This window comes from Beta vulgaris, chromosome 3 (assembly GCF_026745355.1).
Source record: "Beta vulgaris subsp. vulgaris cultivar EL10 chromosome 3, EL10.2, whole genome shotgun sequence".
In the NCBI taxonomy this organism is placed as follows: domain Eukaryota; kingdom Viridiplantae; phylum Streptophyta; class Magnoliopsida; order Caryophyllales; family Amaranthaceae; genus Beta; species Beta vulgaris.
Genome location: NC_079204.1, coordinates 20,451,877 through 20,477,183, shown reverse-complemented (window position 1 = coordinate 20,477,183; position 25,307 = coordinate 20,451,877). Strand labels below are relative to the sequence as shown.

General features: G+C 35.2%; 1 protein-coding gene across 2 annotated transcripts; it reads left to right on the top strand.

The window, feature by feature from the left end:
* Positions 1-5,441: 5,441 nt before the first annotated feature.
* Positions 5,442-14,105, top strand: LOC104906948 (hypothetical protein). 2 transcript variants are annotated; one of them, XM_010695787.3, is made up of 3 exons: positions 5,442-5,839; positions 7,155-7,429; positions 11,479-14,105. In XM_010695787.3, the coding sequence occupies exons 2-3, from the start codon at positions 7,387-7,389 to the stop codon at positions 13,560-13,562; spliced, it is 2,127 nt and encodes a 708-aa protein (XP_010694089.2). In that variant the 5' UTR covers positions 5,442-5,839; positions 7,155-7,386; the 3' UTR covers positions 13,563-14,105. The 2 variants fall into 2 exon arrangements, with proteins under 2 accessions (XP_010694089.2, XP_048497220.1); XM_048641263.2 differs by lacking the exons at positions 5,442-5,839; positions 7,155-7,429 and adding an exon at positions 7,489-9,936.
* The last annotated feature ends 11,202 nt before the right edge of the window (positions 14,106-25,307 follow it).

The following is a 25,307-nucleotide window of genomic DNA, read 5'->3' as shown; positions in this document are numbered from 1 at the left end:
GCAACTTATAATGTATCAAAACCCTTTTAAAACATACTTAGACAATATCAAAATCATAAGAGTACTCAATTTCATAAACTATAATATACTAGCATGATTTTCCAACTCATAAAACCCTAAAAATCCATGCTTTAATACTTAAAATCTTAATTTAAACATAGTAAATAAATATGAAATTCATTTATTTTATGATATAAATTACATAATCTGAAATTTATATTTAAATAATTAAAGTATAACTTTAATCATAAACATCTTAAAATAATACTTAAAAATATAAACTTTGCATTAAATAAAACTAAAGGAGGAAGAAAATGACCACAAGAAGAGAGGAAGGGAGGATGCCAAAAAAAGGAGGGAGGCGGCAGCCGGAGGCGGTCCAGTGATGGTCGGTTGCTGGGTCGAAGAAGAGGAGTCGAAGGAGAGGAGGAAGAAAGAGAGAGAGAGAGAGAGAGAGTTGAAACAAAAGAAAAGGAAGATAGGGAAGATAGAGAAAATAAAATGTGGAAAAATTGTTTAATGAAGGGTATTTATACGTTTCGCCATTAGGGGTCTAATAATGGTTTGACCTTTGATAGGTTAGTTTAATGAAGATGCTAATGAAACATAATAAAAGTTTTTGGGCTCCTTTTCACAATAATTAAAATCTTTTGTACTCGCACTCAACTAATAAAATATAAAATAACTTTCAAAGTATGACTAAATAAAATATTTAATTACTTAAAATTATTAAATAATCTATTTGACTTTTAATAGTCAACATTCTAAGAAGTAAATTATTTAAATACTAAAATATATATAAACATACATTAAAATATATTTATAAAATTTATAAAATAACGAGGGATTACATTAACACCCATTTTATGGATCTCACTACTGAAAATTGCATGATGATAATGTATTTCTCCCGAACCAAAAAAGTTTTTTTTCATGTAAAGTTGATCATTTTGCCTTTCTTGCCAGTTTCATGTTATGTATGATGGACGAATATCTATGATTGAACTTTCTACCAACTAAATCTATACACATATATGAAAAGGTGTGAATGTTAAAGTTTATATGCCACGTGTAACCCTCCCTTTTACACTAGAATTTTGACACGTGTGCAAATAATGAATATTAAGCAGGTCATCATGTTTTTTTTTAAAAAAAAAATGTTGATGTCTTGAATCGAATCCTGACCTCTTAATAAGAATCATTAAGATACATTTAGTACACTAAAGCAAGTGATATTTAGTATAGTTATTCTAAAATAAAATTATTAATTAATGAAAAATATAAGTACTTAGTGAGTTGCCTAAGTCTAAAAAGAAGTAATTTAAGAATTAGGTCAAAACTTAGGGATATCACATGAAATGTCCTTTAAAAAGAAGTAATATATAAAAACCAAACATATGACTTGATTATAGTTGTATTATTATCATAGTTATGTTTGGAGTTTCAATATAATATATTATAGTAAAAACTACTACTTGTTTTATTTTATTATATTTTATATTATATTATATTTTTCTTGATAGTTTGAACAAAAAAAGGTATTTTGTGTTAACGTTAGTGTACACCAGCCCAAAACGTATCATTACTGAACAATCCACTATATCATGCAAAAACACACTATATTTTGCAGAAAACCACTGTCATTTACAAACATACTATATCATGTAGAAAATACATCATGTCTAAACAATCTACTATATCATTTAAAATGCATTATATCATGAATAAACTCACCATATTATTAAAAAAATATATATATCATGCAGAAATTGCATCATTTATGAACAATCCACTATATCATTTTGACAATCACTATATCATTCAGACACTCACTATATCATGCAGAAACTACATTATTCTATATGTTAAAACACGTGTCAAGATATATACTACAGAACTTACATCTTCATACACGTTAAAATATTTTAATTAATTTCTCCATTATATTGCAAATAATTTCACTATATGTTTTCCGTTAATAAAATCCACTATATCTATCTTTTCAAGAAAAAAAAGTTTACTATATCTCTATAAAACTCACTATATGAAGTTAGTATCAATTACTAACTTGTTGCAGACTAAGGGTGTGTTCTCTTCACCTTAATAACCTTGAACTGAATTGAACTTATCTGAACTGAACTTATTGGACTTGAACTGAACTTATTGGACCTGATTCAACTTATTGGACCTGATTGAACCTGATTGAAACTTATTGACCTGATTGGAACTTATTGAACCTGATTGAAACTTATTTGACCTTATTGAACCTGATTGGAACTTATTTGACCTTATTTTTAAAAAAAATTGATGAGTAATAACATAATATTACCCCTAACATAAATTATATCCCTCAAAATTTATTATACCATAATAATCATTAAAATTTATCCTTCAAAAAAATAGTAATTATTAGTTATCTCTTATGATTAACATTTTAACAAAAAAAAAATACTATTTATATGTTTGCCTATACACAACTTTCACCACTAATATATCTAATATTGTTGTTCTGATTTCATAAAACACTAGTAGGAAATCAATTAATATCATTTATAACTGTCATTGTTATTAGTAACGAAAACATGTTATATCTAGTTATTTGAAGACAAATTGCAAAATATTATAATTATGAAGATTATTATTGTTAACCTTATTTGACCATGATTATAATATTTTTTTAATAATAATATAATCAGCCAATAGTAATATAAGTAATAAAATAATAGATAATAATGCAAATATAATACTATATAATCATAGCGGTACTTTAATTTAAAAAATTTAATAATAACATATCAGTTAATCGTAATATAAATGATAAAATAATAGACAATATTACAAATGTAATACTCCCTCTGTTTCCTAAAGATCTTCCCTCTTTCCGTTTAGGTGCGCGTTTCCAAAAGATCTTCACTTTTTTACTTTATTCCTTATTTGGAATTTTTTTCCCTTTTTACCCTCTCATGTCCCTATCATATGATCCACCATCACATTATTAATTCAATTTTACTCTCTTTTTCTCTCCTACTTTAACCCTTTTTTTATTTATTTATTTATCTTAACCCCTTTCTCCCTCCTACTTTACCCACCCCACACCCCACATAACTTGATTCTCATTGGTATCTATAGTAATAGTAACAAGGAAGATCTTTAGGAAACAGAGGTAGTACTATATAATAATTATAGTGGTACTTTAATTAATATTTTAACTCAAATTTATTGATCTTTGACTATTTGAACCTTATCGGGACTTATTGGACATGATTAGACCTGATTGGAACTTATTGCACCTAATTGAAACTTATTGCCCTGATTGAACCTGATTGACTATTATTATTATCCATATTACGATTTACTAATATGTTATTATTAAATTTTTAACTAAAGTATCGATATGATTACATAGTATTATATTTGCATTATTATCTATTTTTTCATTACTCATATTACTATTGACTAATAATGTCATTATTAAAAAACTATTATAATCATGGTCAAATAAGGTCAACAATAATAATCTTCATAATTATAATATTTTGCAATTTATCTTTAAGTAACTAGATATAACATGTTTTCGTTACCAATAACAATGAAAGTGATAAATGTTATTAATTGATTTCCTACTAGTGCTTTGTGAAATAAAAACAACATTATTAGATATATTAGTGGTGAAAGTTGTGTATATGCAAGCATATAAATAGTACTAGTTTTTATATGCACGCGATGCGTGCGAAGCTGCGTAGAAATTTCTTTAGGAAATGTAGAAAATTAAATTAATTGTTAATTTTTTTTTGAGGGGAAAATTAATTGTTAATTATATTTAATAAATTAGGGATATTTGAATTGTTGATGGTTTTCTTTTTGTAAGGTCTTTTTTATTTTTTAAATTAATTAGGTAGTTTTCTTTTAAATTTTTAAATTTTTTATTTTAAAATTAAAGTAAGCAGTTAGAATAGAGATGTAATGAGGGTAAAATAGGGTTTCTAATATTTTGGTGTCCTACCCCTCTTCCCATATAGAATAGAGATTAGTATGTTATAATAAATTTTGAGGGGTAGTATGTATGTTAGGGGTAATATTTATATTATTACTCATCAATTTTTTTGTTAAATAAGGTCAAATAAGTGTCAATCAGGTTCAATAAGGTCTAATAAGTTCCAATAAGGCCTAGTAAGTTTCAATCAGGTCAATAAGTTTCAATCACGTCCAATAAATTCCAATCATGTTCAATCAGGTCCAATGAGTTCACTTCAGTTCAGGTCCAATAAGTTCAGTTCATGTCCAATAAGTTCAGTTCAGTTCGGGTCCAATAAGTTCATTTCAAGTCCAATAAGTTCAGTTCAGGGTCATTCAGGTGAAAACAACGCACCTTAAGTTAATGTGCACCACATCTATTGAAGTTTTATTTTGGGAAATTCTCACTGATAATCCTGTACTATGGAACATTTGCAATGGTAAACCGTTTTTTTAGTTTCAAAAATAATCTCATACTTAGTAATATTACAAAACCATGATAATAATAGTAGTTAAATCGTTACTTCGGCCGCTAAACATATTTACTATCCTAACCCAAGTTAAACCTAACCCGCTAAATCCCTAACCACCACCACTCTTCCACCGAAAATACTATACTCCCGTCACTCTATCCCTTCTGATGACTTTCTCTCCTTCCTCGTCATTCTCTCCCTCCCCGTGACTTCTCTTTCATCTCTCTTTCTCTTTCGCTGATGCCTCCCCAGATCTTCACCGTCACTCTGTTCCCTCCCCCTTCACGTTGATGTTGCTGGTGATGTTCGTGGGGTCGGATGTGCTGTTGCATGTTTTTTTCTCTTTAGTTTGATGGTGGGGCTGCTACCTTTGTTGCGCATCTCTTGTTATGACTGTGGCTTGTCGGTGTTGGTGCTAATTCCCTCTATCTCTTGCTCAAGTCTTCCTTCCTCCTCTGCCTGCTTCGTTGCGCCTCTCATTATTTCTTCCTCTATCTTGTAGATATGGTGGTTTCGAGTAGTTAAATGGTGTTTTTGGCGGCTGGAGTGGGGTTCGGATTGATGGGTGGTGATTTCAAGGCTAGGTCGTTGGAATTTCGACGAGTCTTTGGTTTCAAGGGATGGGACAATGGTGCTGGGGTGAGGTTTAGGTGGAGGGGTGGGACAGTGATGGTTGAGTGGGGTTCATGTGGAGGGGTGGGACAATGGTAGTTGGGTGGGATAGTGGGCAACGCTGGTTGGTGGTTGGGTTAGGTAAACCAATAACACTAACAGTTGAATTAAGTGTTTAACCATTATTAATGTCACGGTTGTATAATATTACTAAGTATAGGACTATTTTAGAAACATAAAAAAACGATTTATCATTTGAAATATTCCATAGTACAAGATTATCAGTGAATTTTTTTTTTTCCTTGGAGTACCTCTTGAAAAAAAATTTCTTTTTACAAGTTATCAGATCAATTTCTTTCCAACTTCCGTAACACTCCCGGTCTTCCCCCTCTCTCTCCTCAGTCCCCACCAACGGAACTTAGGTTTCCCTTGTAGATTTGCTCCTCAAATTTCTGTCGATCTCTCTTACTACGCTACACCACCACCTCCGGCACCCTTGCGCACCAGCACAGTCGCACTCCAACCCTCTCCTGCAGCGCATGCAGTCGCACTCCAACCTTGCTGCGCACCACACACGACTCCACTGCCGCACCTACGCTCAACTTCTGCGGCGCTGCGCATAGAATTCTACCGCAACAGTGGGGACACGAGATAGAGAGAGGAAAAGGAGGGGTAACTTACCATTATGTTTGCGACTCCAACGCGTTGGGAACCACTGCATTCTCAATTCACTCAATTCGGTAAGTTTTTTATCTATTTATTTCACAATTAAAGAATTTCTATTGTTTTTTTTTTTGTACAATTTGGATGATTGAGCTTGAGGATTTTGAATCTATGGTTCTAGGTTTCAATGATCTGAAGTTGTGTTAGGGTTTAAGTTATTGTTTCTTCGCCCTTGATCGTGCAATATGCTAGCTAGCATACGGAAATTGTAATAGTAACTGCAATCTATTTGTCTTTGGTCAATCTAGTAATTGAATTTTGATTTTTCCGATTTGAACTCGAATTTAGTGTGTTGAAAACGATTTTTGGTATTTTCCCCATCGTTTGGTTTCAGTATTTACACTATGTATTAAGTAGTACCCGCCCTGGGAGCTTCAGAATTGTCATATCTCACGGCGTATTAGCGTACTTCAAGGGATAGGGTTTAGTAGAATTCACTTAGTGATTAGAGTTTTGGGACATGATATATACTGATCTAATGTGTGTCTGTATCTTCTTGCTTTGATATCTCATGAACTTGGGTGTCATGTGAATTCGAAAGGGAAATTGTCTGCGCGTAAATATTAAGGGTTAAATGTAATGATGCTTTGGAACTTTGTGTCCATCTTATGATGCGAAAGGAATCAATACTGCCTATTATCTAGGTTTAGGTGACTATGTAATTCAATTGTCTCACTAAGATGCCATGTACCCCTACCAAAGGAAGGGGGTTTGCTATAGACATTAGAGTATGTGTAATGGCTTGGAACTTAGAGTTACCTTTGCTTGTAGCCGCCTTTATCCATTTTCAATTTTGCATCAGTTATTTATTGTCTTCTATTGCCTCAGTTTGTCATATAGCCTTCCAATTAGATGATATCCATTTTCAATTTTGCATCAGTTATTTATTGTCTTCTGAAGCTGCTTGAAACTTGCCCAAGAAGGCTCAGATTTATGCTAGATGTTAGAAGTAGTTCCTAATAAAAGGTTATTTCGCCAACGTGGAGTGTTGACCTGAAGTCTTATTTAAAACATGAGACTGCGTCCAAAGAGAGATGTAACATAATTTATTGCTCCAAAAGCTCCTGTTATGATGAAAGGACAGATTGTGGTCGTCCCCAGTAAGGCTTTTTTTGCACGTTCTTTTGGAATGTTCCTCCATTTGACGTTGATTGCATCATTTTTGGCTGGAGGCAGTGAATTGTGATAACTTTAGTTGCTATCTTTCCTTAAAACTTATTCATGACTTGAGTATCTAAGTTCGTTTTATTTGACGATCTGATTGTAAATTTTTGCCCCCCATTCCTTCTCGCTTAATTATTATCAATCAAGCTAGGTATTTTCCATTTGCAGATAAGTGTTTAGTTATGGATTGCCAGTCTCAAACTTCTATTTAGCATGATGTCCAAGTTCCTCTGAAGGCTTTTCTACTGTGACACAACAGTGGAACTATTGCTGGAGATGAAATACTAATGCATGTAGGAGGCAGATTCCTGACAAAGTATTCTGCATTATTTAGTTCCATAGTTATTGGGAGTGGTAACTGCACCCAAACTTAAGGGGCCGTGCTACTTTGCTTTCTGCAATGTCAAAGGACTCATACGAGCAGCAAACAAGGAGCTCAGCAGGTCAGTTTTGTTGTTTTTTATATTCCCTTTTTCTTTGCTTGCTTTTGTAAGAAGTCTGATGTTTAGTTTAGATGAAGTGATGGAGACTGATAGGTGTCCTCATTGGCTAATATTATTTTCTAACAGAATATTGGGCATGGATAAATTATCAAATAGTCTCTTAGATAGTCTGTGCTGGTTAGAGATGAGACTCCATACACTATCCCATCCCAAACCCTGACCAGCTGGGTATCTGTTTTAGATATAGTAGCTGTAACTATGAAGAAGTTGATTAGTGGAGAATTTTTATTCTCTTTTGGGTGCATTTGATGAGTTACATATCTATGCTGTCAAGTCATCTAGAAATATTCTGGTAAGCGTAAAGCTCTAATGAATTTATTAGTCAAAGAAATGACTAAATAAATCTTTGTTTTGCCTCATAAAATTGCCTTTTTTGCTGTTATTGACCCACGTTAGAAGTGAAACCAGTGGTTCTCATAGTTGCAGTGTGCATGTTAAACTGGGGAGTATTCTTTCTCCAATCTTTAGGTCATCAGTTATTTTGCCAGAAAAATACATTTTGTGATCAAAGTAAGAAGCATGCCATATGAAACTGTGAGCCTCTGATATCAGTGGAATCTTGCTTATAGCCATGTGGATGGAAGTAATGCCTTATGGAATTTTGGTGACTGGCACTTTAACATTTACAATTGAGGGAAAAATACACAATGCATATTGGGTAGTAAAATGTGCTACATGTGTAGTTTGTACTTTGTAAACGTGGCACACTCCTTTATACATCCACTTGTCCGTAGCAACCTATGGTATAGGGTCACAGGAGGTGGGTTCTTTGAATGAAAGCTGACAAACTGAACTTCTACATTTGCATTAGGTGGCACTGTACTTTGCCTGTCCTTGGGCAGGAGCGTGGTTGATGGTATGGTTACTGTGTGGTTCTATCTATGTTGCGTGGAGTTAAAAAAAAAAAATCAAAACACAAATTGGTAAGAGAATGCAAGGTTAATTTTAAAAATGGATTTTTTTCCTGAGATTGCCATAATATATTTTATAAGGTGAAAATGAAACTATCTATAGAGAATTTAGAGTGCACGAATTTAAAAGAATGTCCTTTTGACTACCAATATAGGAAATTAATAGGGGAAACCCTTCATGAAAATCTGTTGTATAAAGGAGAATCTTTCTGTATTTTCATGAAGTATCCAAAAATCGTAGTTGCAAAATTGTTTGTGCAATGTGGATGGGCACAAGTAACATTACTAAATACAAAATGGACTCGGCATACCTAGTCTTGGTGATTGGGGGACCTTAGATTCCTTAGGATTTGGTTATGGTGTTGTAGTTTTTGCCACTACATATTTTTAGTTGAATTTGTGGGCTGCTTTAGTGAGAAATTAATGTATGCAGATGTGTAACTAAAGGTCTTCTTCTTTTGAGAGTTAGAGGTGTATTGTTTATGGTTTGGCACTGGTGCTTGTGATTGGAACTTCTGTCACTAAACCAGCTCTCTGCGTCCCCGTAACACAAAACATAAGTAAATGAAAGGAAGATTAGATACGTAACTTGATTTCTAAGAACAACGAAATAAGAAAAGTGATTGAAAATTAGTTGTTGAAATGACTACTGCTAAACGAGCATTGCTCAGTGATTAAAAAATTGAGATTACGGGTGAAGTTTTGGAACAGAATGATAGCTTTTCAAATGAGAGGAAAGAATAGAATAGTGAATGAAGTTGTTTTTGTAATGGCCTCATTAAGATGAAGATCCTTTATTCCCCTGTGAGATTATAGGTGGCTTTAGGGCATATTTTCACAAATACTAGTTGATTGCTGGGTTACGTGATAAAATAGATTTGGCTATTATTGGGTTAAGAGTATTAAAGTACTTTGCAAGCTTTCTTATGCCTCCTTTAGAATTTTTTGAATCAGTGGGTTTTTGTTTGACTTTTATGGGGTGTGGCTAAGTTATGAAGATCTTTTTCTGACCCTGCTAGAGTTGAGATTTTACTAGGGAGTGGATTGTGGAGTCCTACTATTCAGATAAGTAATACGAAAATTATCTTGCATCGAAGCATTGGTACAAGATCATGATGCTCATGGATCTATGTTATCTAATTAGCACAAGATCATGGGACATATTAGATTGTGAGTCAATTGTTATTTTATATTGGCTAAAGTTTCCACTCCAATTGTAGGTCTTTCATGAACAATTTGCTTTTTAGTAGCTTCTTGTTGTGTTATATCTTGACATATCTTCCTTGCTTAATACTTCGCCCATTTATTTTTACTTGCATCATTTCGATTTCCGCACTATTCAGTGCACAATTTCAATCATTAATATAGTTTTCTCAGAAACAATCTTTTAAATACAAGTTTTTGCGAGAAATAACCTTTTAAAAAAAATCTGGCAAAATAAGACCTTAAATTATCTTTTTTGCGAGGAACAACCTTGACCATATTCCAGGCATTGACCAAGTATTTTGCGGCTTCGACTCACTAAAACCAAACATGGTAAGGCACGTAAATACATTTCTTATGTTTCAATCAGACTTCCCTTCATATACTGATGAAGTCAACGTCGGAAAATACTTGGTCAATGTCGTAAATAGGAGAAAAATAGGGTTAAAACATAAGAGATGCAATTCCTTTGCACTCCATGTCTTTTATTTTAACGAGTCAATGCTGAAAAATGCTTTTTCAACGCCAGAAAATGGGTTAAGTTATTCCTTGCAAAATATTTTCTTCTTAATGTCTTCTTTTGCTAGATTTTTTTTAAAAGGTTGTTTCTCGCAAAAACTTGTATATAAAAGGTTGTTTCTGACAAATTTTCCTATATTTAATTATTTATTTAGTATTATTAAAGATTTGATATATATGAAATATAAGTTGAGATGAATCAGTAGCATCCCAGTTTCTAATATTATTTTTTTATATACAAGTCTAAACATGTGGCGAAAGCTAGTTATAAATAGTGCAGAAGTCCAAATGATTCAAGTAAGGAAGACTGAAGTATAATTTACATTCAGATTGCTTGGTGCTTCACCTTTAGTGCAGACTTTTGCAAAAGGAAAACCATGCGCAGGCATGCCCCTTTGTTTCAGGAGTGAGTACATGGAGTTGGTTTAGTTAGAGACTTCAAACTTGTGAAGTGCATGGTTATTTAGAATAGCTTTGACTTGCAGTTGCTAGCTATTCTCAGTCTTTGATTCCAAACGAATCTATACTTAAGTGAGATTTTGAGACGAGCTTTCCTTAGCCGCAGCATACGTGCTGGGGGGTTTCATATCCATATGGATTCTGACTGGCTGCTCCGAGATCTGAGACAAGAGATTGATCTTTGGGGGAACTTTGAAGAGTTGGAAATGGCTAGAGATGCTTAAGGGCGCTGTTCAGGAAGTCGTTTAGCTGGTGCTTATGTGTACCCATGCAGCTAGTGAAAGGGCCGTAGATCGAGACAGCCAAGGAATAGCAGTCATTCACAATGATTTCTTTGCTTTCTTAATCTATTCATGTGTCACATGGATTAATCTGTGACTCCAAATTCTTTTTTCCCTTTGATTTTATCTAGCTGATTTTTAGGATCTGCTTTGCTGTTGCGAATCTCAAACACCTGATGTCTTGCTCAACTCCTCAGTCTTAGAACATTTATAAGCCAATTATCTGGTAAAAATGACTGCAGTGTGTGGTCCCAGTCACTTGGTTACTCAATCTTAAAGCCTTGAATTGAGACCTTAAGACGAGTACCTTTATTAATTATGTAACCATATGCAAGAAGCATAAGAAGACCCATCCAAATAGCCGCATTGAAGCCTTAATTAAATACTGAGATATGAGCTCCAAATAAGTTTTAAAGGCGTGTGGATACTCTCATATCACATACACTCCCTTTTTGTTTTGGAGTTTGGTCCCACAAATTCCTGCAGTTTCTTGAATTGTTGATCAGCGTTTTGTCTTCCTGTTGCCTACGCACGTGTCTATTTGTTGCTTCATTAAAACTCTACTAATCTATTTTTTATTTAGCTGACTAGTGTCAACTGTTTTAACTGCCAACAGGCATCTCTCCTGACCAAGCATCTATTGGCTCTGGGACAAAGAGGTCTAGTGTTTCATCAGGTGGTAAGGCTCGAGATAGGAAGGAATTTCTCCGGAGATTTGTAGACATTAAAACTTTTACTTCTACTTTGGAGGACTGGTTTGAAGCTATATCAGATAGTTCCGGACCTGAGACTTTTGATGTGCCTTTCGAATTGGTTGAGCTTCAGAAATTTGATTATGCATTAGAAGGGGTTTCTTTCCAGCAACTTATTCGTATGCCTAGTGCTATCTATGCCTCTACATCTGATGGTGTTGAAACTACTGCATTTTTAGCCATTGAAGATTTTCTACATGCAAGTGTGAAGGGATTGTGGGAAGCATTCTGGAGCGATGGTGAGCCTTTACCATTCTATGTGGCATGTCTACATGATAAGAATATGAAGTTCTATCAGTCTGAAAGGGCAATTGCCAATGGTAAACTAGAAGGTCTCTGTGCAGCTGCTATATTGCTGAAGAATGCCAAACATCCGCATGGGAAGTGGGATGAAGTTCTTGAGCTGGCTTTGTTGACGCCTGATATTGGAACCCTTGCAGTAGAAGGTGCACGTCTTCCTTCTCTGTCCATATTAGGTGAAGCTTTATATTTTGCAGTCCGGATGATGTTGTCTAGAAGCCTAAGCAAGAATAGTTTTCTTCAAAGTCCAAGCCCTGTTTTTGTGCTACTTGTTGATTCTCAATATGCTGGTGTGATAAAAGTTGAAGGGGATGTGAGCAAGTTGAAACTAAATGTAAATAATGTATACGAGTCTGCCACAGAATGGATAAAGCAACACTCAAATATTTCAATGTCTCCTATTGATAAGATATGGAACAAGCTTGGCAATGCTAACTGGGGCGATATTGGTGCTCTTCAGGTGCTTTTTGCAACTTACCACTCCATCATGCAGTTGGCTGGAATGCCCAAGCAATCTATTGAAGATTTGGCTGCTGATCACAGCTCTCGTCTTCAGGCAAGAAGGATAGAGAGACAACTTGCTGACACCACGTTGAATGGACATGGTTTGTTCCAGCACCAGCATCGCCATGGCTCGCCAGAAATTGTTGAAGTTCCTGATGAATCGAGTAGAAGGGAGAAAGCTGAGCCAATGAAGCTAGAAACTGGGTCAGTCTTGTGGTTGGAGGAGTTAAACTACCAGAAAGGCTATCAGATCAGTGAAATTCGAAATGATGGTGAACTGACTTACTATATAGCATTTTCTGTTGAAGACCCTGGAAAATCTCTCTTCTTATATATTGGCTCTCATCCCTCACAAGTGGAGCCTGCTTGGGAAGATATGAATCTGTGGTACCAGGTTCAGAGGCAAACTAAGGTATTGACAGTGATGAACCAGAAAGGCATATCAGGCAAGTATTTGCCTCAACTGGTTGCATCTGGTAAAATAACTCACTCTAGTCATTCTCGGAGATCAAGCTTCAGTGATGATTGCAATCATCCCTGGTGGGGAACCCCTGTCCTTGTGACTAGCCCGGTTGGTGAAACGGTAACTGATATGGTCAGAAGTAGCTGTTTTGGTTCAGATGAGGCTATCAAGTGTTGCCATGACTGCTTGTCCGCACTTTCTACTGCCTCTTCTTTTGACATCCGACACGGCGACATCCGACCTGAGAATGTGATTTGCATTACTTCAGGTGTAGGGCATCCATACTTTGTATTGATAGGGTGGGGTCATGCTTTGCTGGAGGAGAGAGATCGGCCTGCAATGAATCTTCACTTTTCATCTACTTATGCCCTTCAAGAGGGTAAGTTGTGCTCAGCGTCTGATGCAGAGAGTTTGGTTTACATGCTTTACTTCTGTTCTGGTGGAGATCTTCCCGAGTTGGATTCAGTTGAAGGGGCGTTGCAGTGGAGGGAAAGAGCTTGGTCTAGGAGGTTGATACAGCAGAAGCTCGGAGATATTTCAGCTGTCCTAAAAGCTTTTGCTGATTATGTTGACAGTCTATGCGGGACTCCGTATCTAATTGACTATGATATCTGGCTAAGACGGTTGAAAAGACACATCCGTGAAGATGATCATGGGAAGGATATTGACATATCTGGTTAAACACCATTCCACTTGTGAGTTGCTCACAATGAACCCCTTGGAAAACCTTATTGATAACTCTTGTGCGCTCCAAGATTGAGGCAGGGATACCTGAAGCCCACAAAGGCAAGTTTTGTAATTAAATCAGTTTTTGATCGATGCTATGGTTGAAACTGGGTGTGGTCTAATGACATGAATTTTTCCATCGACCTGTAAATTAACTAAGGTTGAAGCTAAGATCACCTGGGTTGAGGGATTTTCTTTTGGGGCACCATGATGATCAGCTTTCATGCCTCTGATTTTACTGGAGGCTTCCGACTTTCATAGCTGATGCTACCCAGCTATATGTTCCTTTTCAATTCTCTTTTTGGGGGGTTTGTGGGTATCAAATTCAAATGATTTGTAATTCATTTGTAAAGAATAGGATGTCCTTTTTTTGGTTTGTTGATAATATGGGTTTATATGCTCACATTGAACTATGTTTAGTAAAAAAAAAAAACCCAAAAGTGTTCATGTAATATCACCCTAGTATATATTGTGTATTTGTGTGCATACTTTTTGATATGTTTGGTTTTTTTTTTATTTGTTTGATAGGTTTGATGACATCTGCTATGGTTAATTTTTTGGGCTCTCTGTGCCCCTATCTACTTATTTCCCTTTTATTAATAAAGATTATTAGTTGGGGGAGGGGGGGAGAAGCTCTCGTCGAACTCATTTTCTTAAAATAACAAATTTAAATCGAATAACAAATTTAAATCGGATATCATGTTCATTATGGAAAATAGGAAATGCTAACTAATGTTCGAAACAGCTACGACATTCTTAAAGCACTCCATGTTGACAATAAAATTGTCAGACTCATTCAATCATTGTGGTGGTTTATGGTTCTCTGGAATAACGAATATAACGATTGATCACCATATCACTACAAATCGGTGCGCTCACTTGAATGACTTTAAAGCATCAAATCAGACTCTGATGGTTTCCGGCATCTATTCCCTGGCTCAAGACTCAAGAGGAGGAGTGAGTGATAAACCTCTAACAGTTAGAGGGCAATTGTCCTCTAACAAGGATCAAATAGCAAAAACAAAAAGTTGGAAGGTTTTGACTTTTTAAAAACAAAAAGAATAATACAATTTTCTCATTCCTCTCTCCTCTCTCCTCTGTACCTCCTCTCTCCTCTTGCAAATTTTATCAGAATTTTGTAATGTTTCAAATCTTTGCAACAGTTTTTTTTCTCAGTTATTAATTTTTTTTCAAAATAAAAAATACACCAATGGTTATATTATTTTTTTGTCTATAATTGGAAACCAATATTGGGTTACTTCTACCTATCTTATATTTCATTTAATTTTGTTATTGAAAGTTATACTTATTTTCTTTCAACATTTATACAATCTCACAAAAATATATTTTCTTATAGAGATAAAATCGAGGAGAAATAATATATGGTGGGGTATGATATAATGTAGGAAAAGAAATGTGATGATCAAGGATTGTAGATTATCCATTGGGGTAAACAAATGATGGTAAAATTAATTGTAGATCATGAATGAGTTGGAAGAGTGAGAATTAATAAAATAATTGATGATCCCAAATTTGGGATCATCCATTGTAAAATAAAACAAAAGAAGTACTCATCTAACAAATATAATTTCATAAGTTTTGCAACTATACTGTAAATGGATCTTCTAAACATATTTCGAGCATTCTTTAATGGTATAAAAATATAATATTCCGAACTAAAAAGATTAATAACTTCAGTTTAGCAAGAACGAGGTGTGCACACATTCTAAAAAAACAAGGACTCATAACTTTTAATAAGGTGTAATAAGGACAATGACTAATAACTTTTGATAAGGTCTAATTAGGACAAGGACTGAAATGACTAATAACTTTTGATAAGGTCTAATTAGGACAAGGACTGGAGTAATAACTTTTAATAAGGACTACTAAGTTGAGATAATATCATATAAGTTTAAATGAGATCTAACTAAGACTAATATCATTAAATTCAAATAAACAAAAATTAATTATAGCATTTGGAGTTCAAGAATTACAAAATAAGAAACCGAAATTATAGCAGACTAGTGTAGCTTTACCACAAACATGGGTTGGTTTAGCATAAACCAGTGTAGTTTAAACACAAACATGGGTTAGTTTACCATAGGTTAGTGTAGTTTATTAACCACAAGTTTAGCATAGATTAGTGTAGTTTAACCATAAACATGGGTTGCTGTAGCGCAGACTAGTGTAGTTCCACCACAAATATGGGTTGGTTTAGCATAAACAAGTGTAGTTTAAACACAAACATGGGTTACTTTAGCAGATATTAGTGTAGTTTAACCACAAGCTTAACATAGATTAGTGTAGTTTAACCATAAACATGGGTTGCTATAGCGCAGACTAGTGTAGTTTCACCACAAACATGGGTTGGTTTAGCATAAATCAGTGTAGTTTAAACACAAACATGGGTTAGTTTAGCATATATTAGTGTAGTTTAATCACAAGCTTAGCATAGATTGGTGTAGTTTAACCATAATAAGAATCTTTCTCTTAGTTCATCCAAGAATATTTCTTATTACTCTTTTTTTTTTAGATTTACTACACAAATAATAAAAAAAAAATCTTCTTTCTTTTTTTTGTTGGAAATTCTATGAATTTGTCTGACACTGTCTCATGTATACTCTCTTAGACTCTTACACAGCTTTCAACATCGAGTAGTTGGTAGACTAGACTACTGTTACTCCTTCGGTTTAGAGCATGTACAATGGATGATCCCAAATTTGGGATCATCAATTATTTTGTTAATTTCTCAATCTTCCAACTCATTAATGATCTACAATTAATTTTACCATCATTTGTTTGCCCCAATGGATAATCTACGATCCTAGATCATCACATTCCTTTTCCTACATTATATCATACCCCACCATATATTATTTCTCCTCGATTTTATCTCTATAAGAAAATATATTTTTGTGAGATTATTGTATAAATGTTGAAAGAAAATAAATATAACTTTCAATAATAAAATTAAATCAAATATAAGATAGGTAGAAGTAACCCAATATTGATTTCCAATTATAGACAAAAAAAATAGTATAACCATTGGTGTATTTTTTATTTTGAAAAAAAATTAATAATTGAAAAAAAAACTGTTGCAAAGATTTGGATATTACAAAATTCTGATCAAATTTGCGAGAGGTGTAAAGTAGTAGTACAAGGAGAGAGGAAGTACAGAGGAGAGAGGAGAGAGGAATTTGTGCTTTTTGTTTTTTAAAAGTTTGCCCTTCCATTTTTATGTTTTTGCTAGTTGGTCCTTGTTAGAGGGCAATTGCGCTCTAATTGTTAGTGTTTTATCATACCTCGGCTCAAGAGCAAGATTAGCCCCCTTGTGGAATTATCTTAATCATTTCCTTGCAAATGCCTCTATGCCATGGACCACTGTTGGTGACTTCAATGAATTATCTCTACCAATGGCAAACTAGGAGGTCGCCCTCCTATCATAACCTCCTCTAGTAGACTTTCTAATCTTCTATTGCAACACCACGCTTTTGATATTCCTTGTTTCCAATAAGCGTTTTCTTAGAAAAATACCATCCACAACAATATTATTTACGAACGACTAGGCTGCGCAATTGGTCACTCTCGGATTCAATCTTTATTCCCTAATGCACGTTTATCATATGGGAACTTTACGGTCTCGTATCCTGCACCACTTATCTTAGATCTCTCACCTGACTCCCCCTCTCTTCCTAGGTCTTTCAGGTTCCAAAATGTGTGGTCCATAGAATCCGACACTCACTCCTTAGTAGGGATGACAATATCCAGTGGATATCCAGTAACCTGCTCCATCCTGTTCAAATAAAAGGGTGAAAACCCGTAATAAACGGATGAAGACCGGGTGACGGGTGAACCGGGTGACGGATCCGGGTGGGATGCGGGTGACCATTTCTCACCCATCACCCGATCCACCACCCGGTTAAGCATCCGACCCATTATCCATCCGTTTAATTTTTTTATAATAAATTTTAAATTAAAATACTAAATATAAAAATTAAAAACCCTAAACCTAACCTTTGATTCTCTTACAGACTATAGCCTCCCAAAACACTTTTTGTTGAAGTATTATGAATGATTGAACGTTTAATTTTTATTGTTCAAACTCGTATTGTTGAAACTCGTATTGTTGAAGTATTGTTGTCGAGACTTTATTATTGTGAAGACGACTTCCTAAAACTTGTATGGTGCGACGTCACCTTTTCTTTATGCTAAAAACATCAGCGTATTTATTTATGATTTCGGAAAGTGTAAGTGAAAGTTGGGTACATTATTTTTTGAATAGTTATAATCTAAATTTGATATTTAGATTTTTCACTCGTTAATCACCTGACCCACCCGAATCACCCCGTTGTAATGGATGGATGGATTTCGGGTGAAGCGGGTGACGGATGGATGGATGAGAGTCAATCTAACCGGGTGATGGATGCGGGTGATGGCTCACCCGATCCAAATCCCACCTGTTGCCATCCCTACTCCTTAGTGGCAAAGCTTTGGTAAATTCAAATTCGTTCACAAATTTTTCGAATTCAACATAGATTAACGCATTTTAAATCAAACCTACAATCTTGGGCCAAGAATAAGTATAACCACAACAATAATGAACTTGTCCAAATTGATCAGCGAATTTCATAACTTGAACAACTGGCATAAGCCTTTTAATCCTATTCTTATCAATTATATGAACCACTTGATCCGACAATTAATAAAAGCTCTTAGTCTTAGGTCAAATCACTTGACCTCTTAGAACCGTAAGTTAGGCTAACCCAAGGGGATTGCAATAGCAGATTTTTTCATAACAAAATGAAACTCAAACTTACTAACACTTTCATCTTTTGACTTAAATATTCCTTAAATGATTGGTTAAATTCCCCCTCTGAAATCTCTAATTTCCTGGTGAATTATTTCAAAAAACGTTTTCATTCCACTTCTAACCCGGAGAGAGTTATCAATCTTAGTCATACTAAACCTATTATAAGTAATGATGACTCCGCCTCGCTCTTAGGGCCAGTCTTTAATCTTGAGATCAAAGATGCTTTCTTTTCAATGAACCCACTTAAATCCTTGAGGTTTGATGGATTTGGAGCAAAAAAAATTCAAGCCTACTGGCCCATCATTGGTTGTGATATATGTTTAACCATCAAAAGCTTGATCTCCCATGGCAAACTTCCTACTTCGCTGAACAACATTATTATCACACTCATTTTGAAACAGGAGATTATTGAAACGTCATACCACATTCTTCCAAAAAGCCTTGTTAACTCAATTTACAAGGCCATATTTTAGCTTCTTGTACTCCAATTATGCCCCTTCTTACAGAGGCATATCAACCCTCTTCAAAACGCTTTCTCTCAAGATTGTTCTATTCATGCTAATTGTTCATGAAATTCTCAATACCTTTCATAAATCTATAAACAAAAACTGGTTGGTGCACTTTTAAGTTAGACATAAAAAAATTGTACGATAGAAATGAATTAGATCTTTTGGAAAACTCTCCGGACGCTAGTTTTTTCCACCCAATGGATCTCATGGATTAAGGAATGTGTTACGAGTATCTTCTACTCTCTTAAAAATTAACGGGTCAACTACCCAATGGTTTACACCCTTTAGAGAGTTAAGTCAAGAAGACTCACTCTCCCCATATCTCATTATTTTATGCATGGATGTGCTCATCTAAAATCTCTCATTTGAAAGCAATAAACCTAAGTCAGGTCTGGGTTTCAAACTCTGCTCCAGTTTCCCCCCAAATTCCATGCATGCTTGTTTGCTGATGATAGTCTTGTTTTCTGCAAACCTACGGCTACCGCCTGCAATAATTTGAAATCCATCGTTGACTCATTTTGTCGGTATTCTGGTCCAACGTATTGATTTTCACAAATCGACCATCATCTGCTCTAAGATGACCCCCCCCCGCCGGTCACAAATCTTCCTTAGCCAGCTTTTTAACACGAGTCTTAAATCCTATCGTGGTTGCTACTTAGACGTCTACTTTAGCTCGTACTACCCCAAAAAGAGTGATTTCCTTCACATCCTACCGAAAACCCAAGCGCGAATCCAATAATGGGAATAGAGTTCCTCTCTAAAGTAGGGAGATATACCCTTATTCAATCTAATTTGGAAGACCTCCCTATCTACACTTGCTTCTCTCTTTTACTCCCAAAAAACATTTGTCATTCCATTGGTTCTATGTATCGAAAGTTCTTTTGAAATCAACATAAGAAGAAGAATATCGTTACCTCTCATAGCGTGGAAAACTGTTTGTATAGCCTAAATCCCAAGGTGGCTTGGGGCTCCAAAAATCCTACCCACTTAATCAAGCTTTGAAAGCTAAATTTGGATGGGGAATTCTCTTAGAGCCACGCAATTTTTGGGTTAAGCTCATCAAAGCCAAATACCTTTCCAAATATCCATTTTTTCATTGTTCTCCCAAACTGAAAGACTCCCCCATATAGCGTGGGATTCTTGCTGAAAGAGAAATTCTTCTGGATCGATAATTAGGTTTCAAGCGAACCGTTTGCCAAAGTTGGATCTCGAAATATCTCCACATCAATTTGATCCAAATCTTAAGGTCAATGCTTTTGTTCTTTCTAACGCTACTTGGAACATTGCAAAGCTGAAAACTCTGGTTCCCCCTTACTTAGTTAACAAAATTAAAGGCATCCCACTGCTCTCGCACTCTATGGTGGATACACTTATATGGGGACCCACTTCCAATTGGATTTCTCAGTTAAATCGACTACTTCACTTGCGCACAACTTACCATCCGCTGGTGCATGCTTATTTTTTGAAAAAAATTAAACATAAATTTTAGACTTTTCACTAGTGGAAAAAAAACGGAAGAGTTGCAGTCAAAACAACCCTAAGGGCTGCGTTTTTTGCCAGCAGCCCTTTCCGTAACAGCCCTTCACTAAAACTGAAGGGATGCATTTTTAAACCGTAACCCTTCACAACGAAGGGTTGCAATTGAGGCCCAAAAACGCAGCCCTTCCGATATGGAAGGAAACCAACCCTTCTTTGTACAAAGGGTTGCGGTTTTGACCATAACCGCAGCCCTTTTGACCCAAAAAAAATATTTTTTTTTTGCATTTTTTTACTAAACAGCATGATTAACTTTAGTTTCAAGCACTAAAGAGAGGGATGAAATTACAATAGCTAATACTGACCTATAATGCTTGCTTAACGCAATTGCAAGTCCAGTAAAATAAACTTAAACATCTTTGGATACTATATACTTGACTCAAGTAAAAAAGAGAAAGTTATAACATCAGGAATGAATCAATATATATTTATTTCCATCATAATACAGTAGTACAGAACAAGTTAAAAGCAAGAATACTATGGTTCCTTATTACAAGATGACAGAATTACAGTAATTCAATTAATTGAAGATGCTCACTCTGTCATGTTGTTGTTTCTTTTTTTCGCTCCTTTTGGACTTCGTGTAACAGAAGCAGGAACACTATGGGAATTCCAGCATGAACTTCATCTTCTTCGTCTACGCTTCTGGTATGAAGTCTCTGAAGGGTACAAAACAAGAACTACTTCCATCTTTCCATTTCCTACATATATAAATCCTTGGATTCTACATAAATAAGGAACAAAAATAAAAAAAAAACGAACGGAAATGAAAAAAAAATGAACGAAAGTGAACAAAAATGAAAAAAAACGAACAAAAATGGAAAAAAAAAACGAACGAAAATACAAAAGAGAAAAATTATAGATCTGAAATTACATGAACATTCATCAAAACTAAGATCATGAAATTATAGATCTGAAAAACGAAAAATCTATCACTTGTTGCTGTCATTGTCGGAGTTCGACGATGAAAAAAATGGCCGGAGTTCGACTCGAAGAAGGTCGAAAGACGAACGGAGAAGGACCCGGAGAAGGGCATCGCGAGTGCTGGTGGCGTAGGTAGAGCAGTGGCCAAGGGTTTAGAGTGGTTGTTATGTTCATCTCCTTTTTCTTGTAATGATGCTCGATTTCATTAGTGATGGACGTGAGAGAGAAGAGGGAGGGTGAGAGAGAAGGGAGGAAGGTGAGAGAGAAGAGGGAGAACGAAGGAGGCGTAAGAGAGAAGAGGGAGTTTAAATTGTGAGAAACCCTTAGCCCAGCAATTCTTTTTAAATTAAAGTTATTTAAAAAAACGCCCATAAAGGGCTACGTTTTTTTTAAAAACCGCAGCCTTTTATTACTTATAGGGCTGCGATTTTCGACTAACCGCAACCCTTCACTAAAAGGGTTGCGGTTTTTGCATTGACCGCAACCCTTTATTACTTATAGTGCTGCAGTTTTCGGCTAACCGCAACCCTTCACTATTAAGGACTGCATTTTTAGAAAAACACAGCCCTTGCACCGCAGCCCTTCCGTTTTTTTCCCCTAGTATTTTGCGAATAAATAAATAGTGGTAACAATTTCATTAGTTTCTAGCAACTTGAAGAATCTATCATTGCTTGATTTTTAAAAAAATGAATTGTTGGCACTTTGTTTTCAACTAACAAATAGTTTACTTTACATTGTTTGCATATGATAAATGAAAAGCATCGCTAAATTTTGTTTATCATGGAGCTGATTGGTGATACATATTAGGTTATAGAATTTTGAAATTCCAATTGAGTTGCTCCTTTGAGTTGCTTAAAAGTGGTGTCAGCATTTGTTTATATTTTGTTTATTAGAGTAAACATATGGCTTTGAACTTGTATAAATATGACTAAATGCAAACCCAAAATGAAGGCCTTGTTTATCCTAAATGTTCATCTCATAATTTATAAAGTTTGGAGAGAATCTTCTGAAAGAGGGGAGCTAAATAACTAAGCTTAATTTCTTATTTCCGCGATAATAAATTACCAAGTAGAGTGAAGAGGTATGTCTAATTTATATTTGCGGTAGCTAACATAATGTTAGAATATCAAGTACCTACATAACTAACTCTAACTAACTTGAATGTTATTACCACTCATAGCTTATGCTTTAACTAATTTCTTATGCTAGAACCTAGATATTTTCTGTTGTTTGCTGTTCTTTTGGAGGGTAAGAAAAAAGAAGGTTAAGAGACCCTCCGCACGAGGGGAGCTCCAACCTTATCGTTTACAAGAATAGAAGAAAGAAATGAATTAATACAACTTTCTATATTAAACTGAGAATCAACTTAATGGCTCATTGGCTATATCCAGTTTGCTGCTTTATTTGCTTCCCAGTAGACATGCCGGAAATTCCAAGAAGTGAAAGAAAATAATAGAGCTTGAATATCTTTGATAATATGAGCAATCTGCCAAGGGGGAGACCAAAGACCTTTAAGTGCATTATTAAGGACCAAAAGATTATCTCCTCCAATGAAAAGGCATTGGATGTTATTTTGAATTGCGAGACAGATCCCTTGATAGAGCGCATAGGCCTCGATAATAAAGACTTGGGAAAACCTAAGGTTGAAGGTCGCAACTTTGTGGAGATGACTATTAAGAGAATCCCTGATAATAACACCTGCTGCTACGTAGTTTGCACAAACCGAACCGTCAAAATTAAGTTTGAAGAAGGGGTTGGGAGGTGGCTCCAAAGCTCCAAGGATGGAGGAGGTGTACGCCGGGGTGGAAGGATGAAGAGTAGAGTGATGAAACGGGGAGCCTGAAGAAATGCAGTCGTCCATCACATTCCTCGATTACCATTATGAACATAAAAATTTGGCTTTATGAATTCTCCTATAGATATTAAGAGAAGCATTGTGGAAGATTATGCCATTTCTTTCTTTTCAGATACTCCATATAAGAAAAACATATTTGGCCATGGAGGTTTTGTCTTTTCTTATTTTTGAGAGAGACACTAAGATAGTTGTTGCTTTTAATGATGTTCGTTGCTCTTTCTACGACAGAATCATAAGAAAGCAAAGGGATTGTATGGGGTTCCCTTTCTTCATTATGACACACTTGCTGAAATTTACTCCAAAGATAAAGCAATCGGAAATGCTAGTGAGTCTGTTATAGGAGTTATCAACACATGGATGCTGAGGTTGCTAATGAACCATTGATGATAGAGTGTGATGAAGAAGATGATGCAGATTCTGTGGCTCATTCCAAGAAGCATTCAATAAAAAAGAGTTCAATAATCCAACTCCTTCGAGAAAAACAAAGTTTAAAGATTTCAAGGGAAAAAGGAAAGGGACATGGTAAAGTAAGTGATGTCGATGGATTAGTTAGTTCTATTCAAAGTGTTTCAACTAATATCCAGAAGACATTTGAGAAAATCAATGCAAACTTAGGAACTATGGCTTGTGCTTGGTCGAAAGCGGAAGAAAGAGAGCAAAAGTTGGATGACAAGGTAAACAAAGTGCTAGAAGAAGTAATGAACTTAGATGGCATTTCTGCTTTCGAAGCTTTGGAAGTGGCTACAATTCTCATGGCGGAAGAACACAACCTTCACATAGTTTATCAAGCTCCAATGAACATGAAAAGACAATATGTAATCGATCTTCTCAAGAAAAAGTAGAGCTAGTACAAGACTAATATTACTTAATGCAGAAATCGTATAAGTTGTCATGTTTATAGTTTGATCCATCATACTTTTGATCATATAGTAGTTGTTGATGGTGGATTAAGGAATAGTAGTTAATAGTAGCGATGGACCCTTTAAAAAAGGCTTATGAGAATTCTACATTGTGTTTTATCGCATGTGAAACAAAGAAAAAAAATATCATTAAGTATGAGTTAAACTTTTGTTATTTTCTATTTATAATATATATTAGCTAAAGTAGAAAGCTTGATTTCTTGTTATCAAACTTGTGTACCAAACAAGAAGAAAAGGAATCCTTTACAATTTATAACTGATTAGTTTCAACATTGTTAAACCAAACACTCACTAAAAGTAACAACTATTGTTACCATTCCTTTCGTCTACTTGATTCCATCCCCTTTCCATTCCTACATTTGAACCAAACACTTGCAAATTAGTAGGTGCATATGTCTGTATGGTGAGTAAGATGCGTTCCATGTACATAAGTAATAGGCAATGAATATAAAGATGAATCAATAAACATATACTAATAGATATGTGCATATATTTATTTGACTTGTTATTCATGTATATGAATTCATTTAACTTATTATTCATGTGCATTTGGCTTATTAGTAATGTAAATGTGCGCACATGATTCACTATAGAGACGTTGTGCACCCAACCCCCTACCTCGAAGTATCGATTGGACAGTACCGCTCCTAAATTTCTCCCCCTCTATCTCTGCTACATCACCAAAACACAACTAGCATCTTCTACTTCTCTTACGATCTCTATCACCACCGCATCACCACCTCCAACCATCGCACACAGTCATGCCTCACCGTCGTCGTAACCGCTGCACCACTCACTTTTTGTATGTCGCTACCACAACACGACTGCACCACACCACCTTTCGGCCCTCCGTCCCTGAATGTTGCACTCGTAATTCCCTAACTAGTAAGCTTTGATCACTGTTAAAGTGTTCGAATCCCTTACCCCCCAGTTTTCACTTTCTCTTTCCCCGAACTTCCAATTTTTCACTGTCCTAATCTCCATATCTCGAACAGTTAATCCGTTATGCAGAAAAACCAAGGCATATGTCAGTAGTAATGTCTTAAATAAACTCAAGTGTTGTACTTTGTAGAGAAAATGATGTATATATAAGTACTTTTGTTACATGTTTAGGCCTTGTTTGGTTGTATATGGGAAGTCATACTT

Bases quoted from the DNA above. Each gene is read 5' to 3' on its own strand.
- LOC104906948 (XM_010695787.3), top strand. From the start codon at position 7,387: ATGTCAAAGGACTCATACGAGCAGCAAACAAGGAGCTCAGCAG. The intron at 7,430-11,478 runs GTCAGTTTTGTT...AACTGCCAACAG, and splicing joins GCAAACAAGGAGCTCAGCAG to GCATCTCTCCTGACCAAGCA.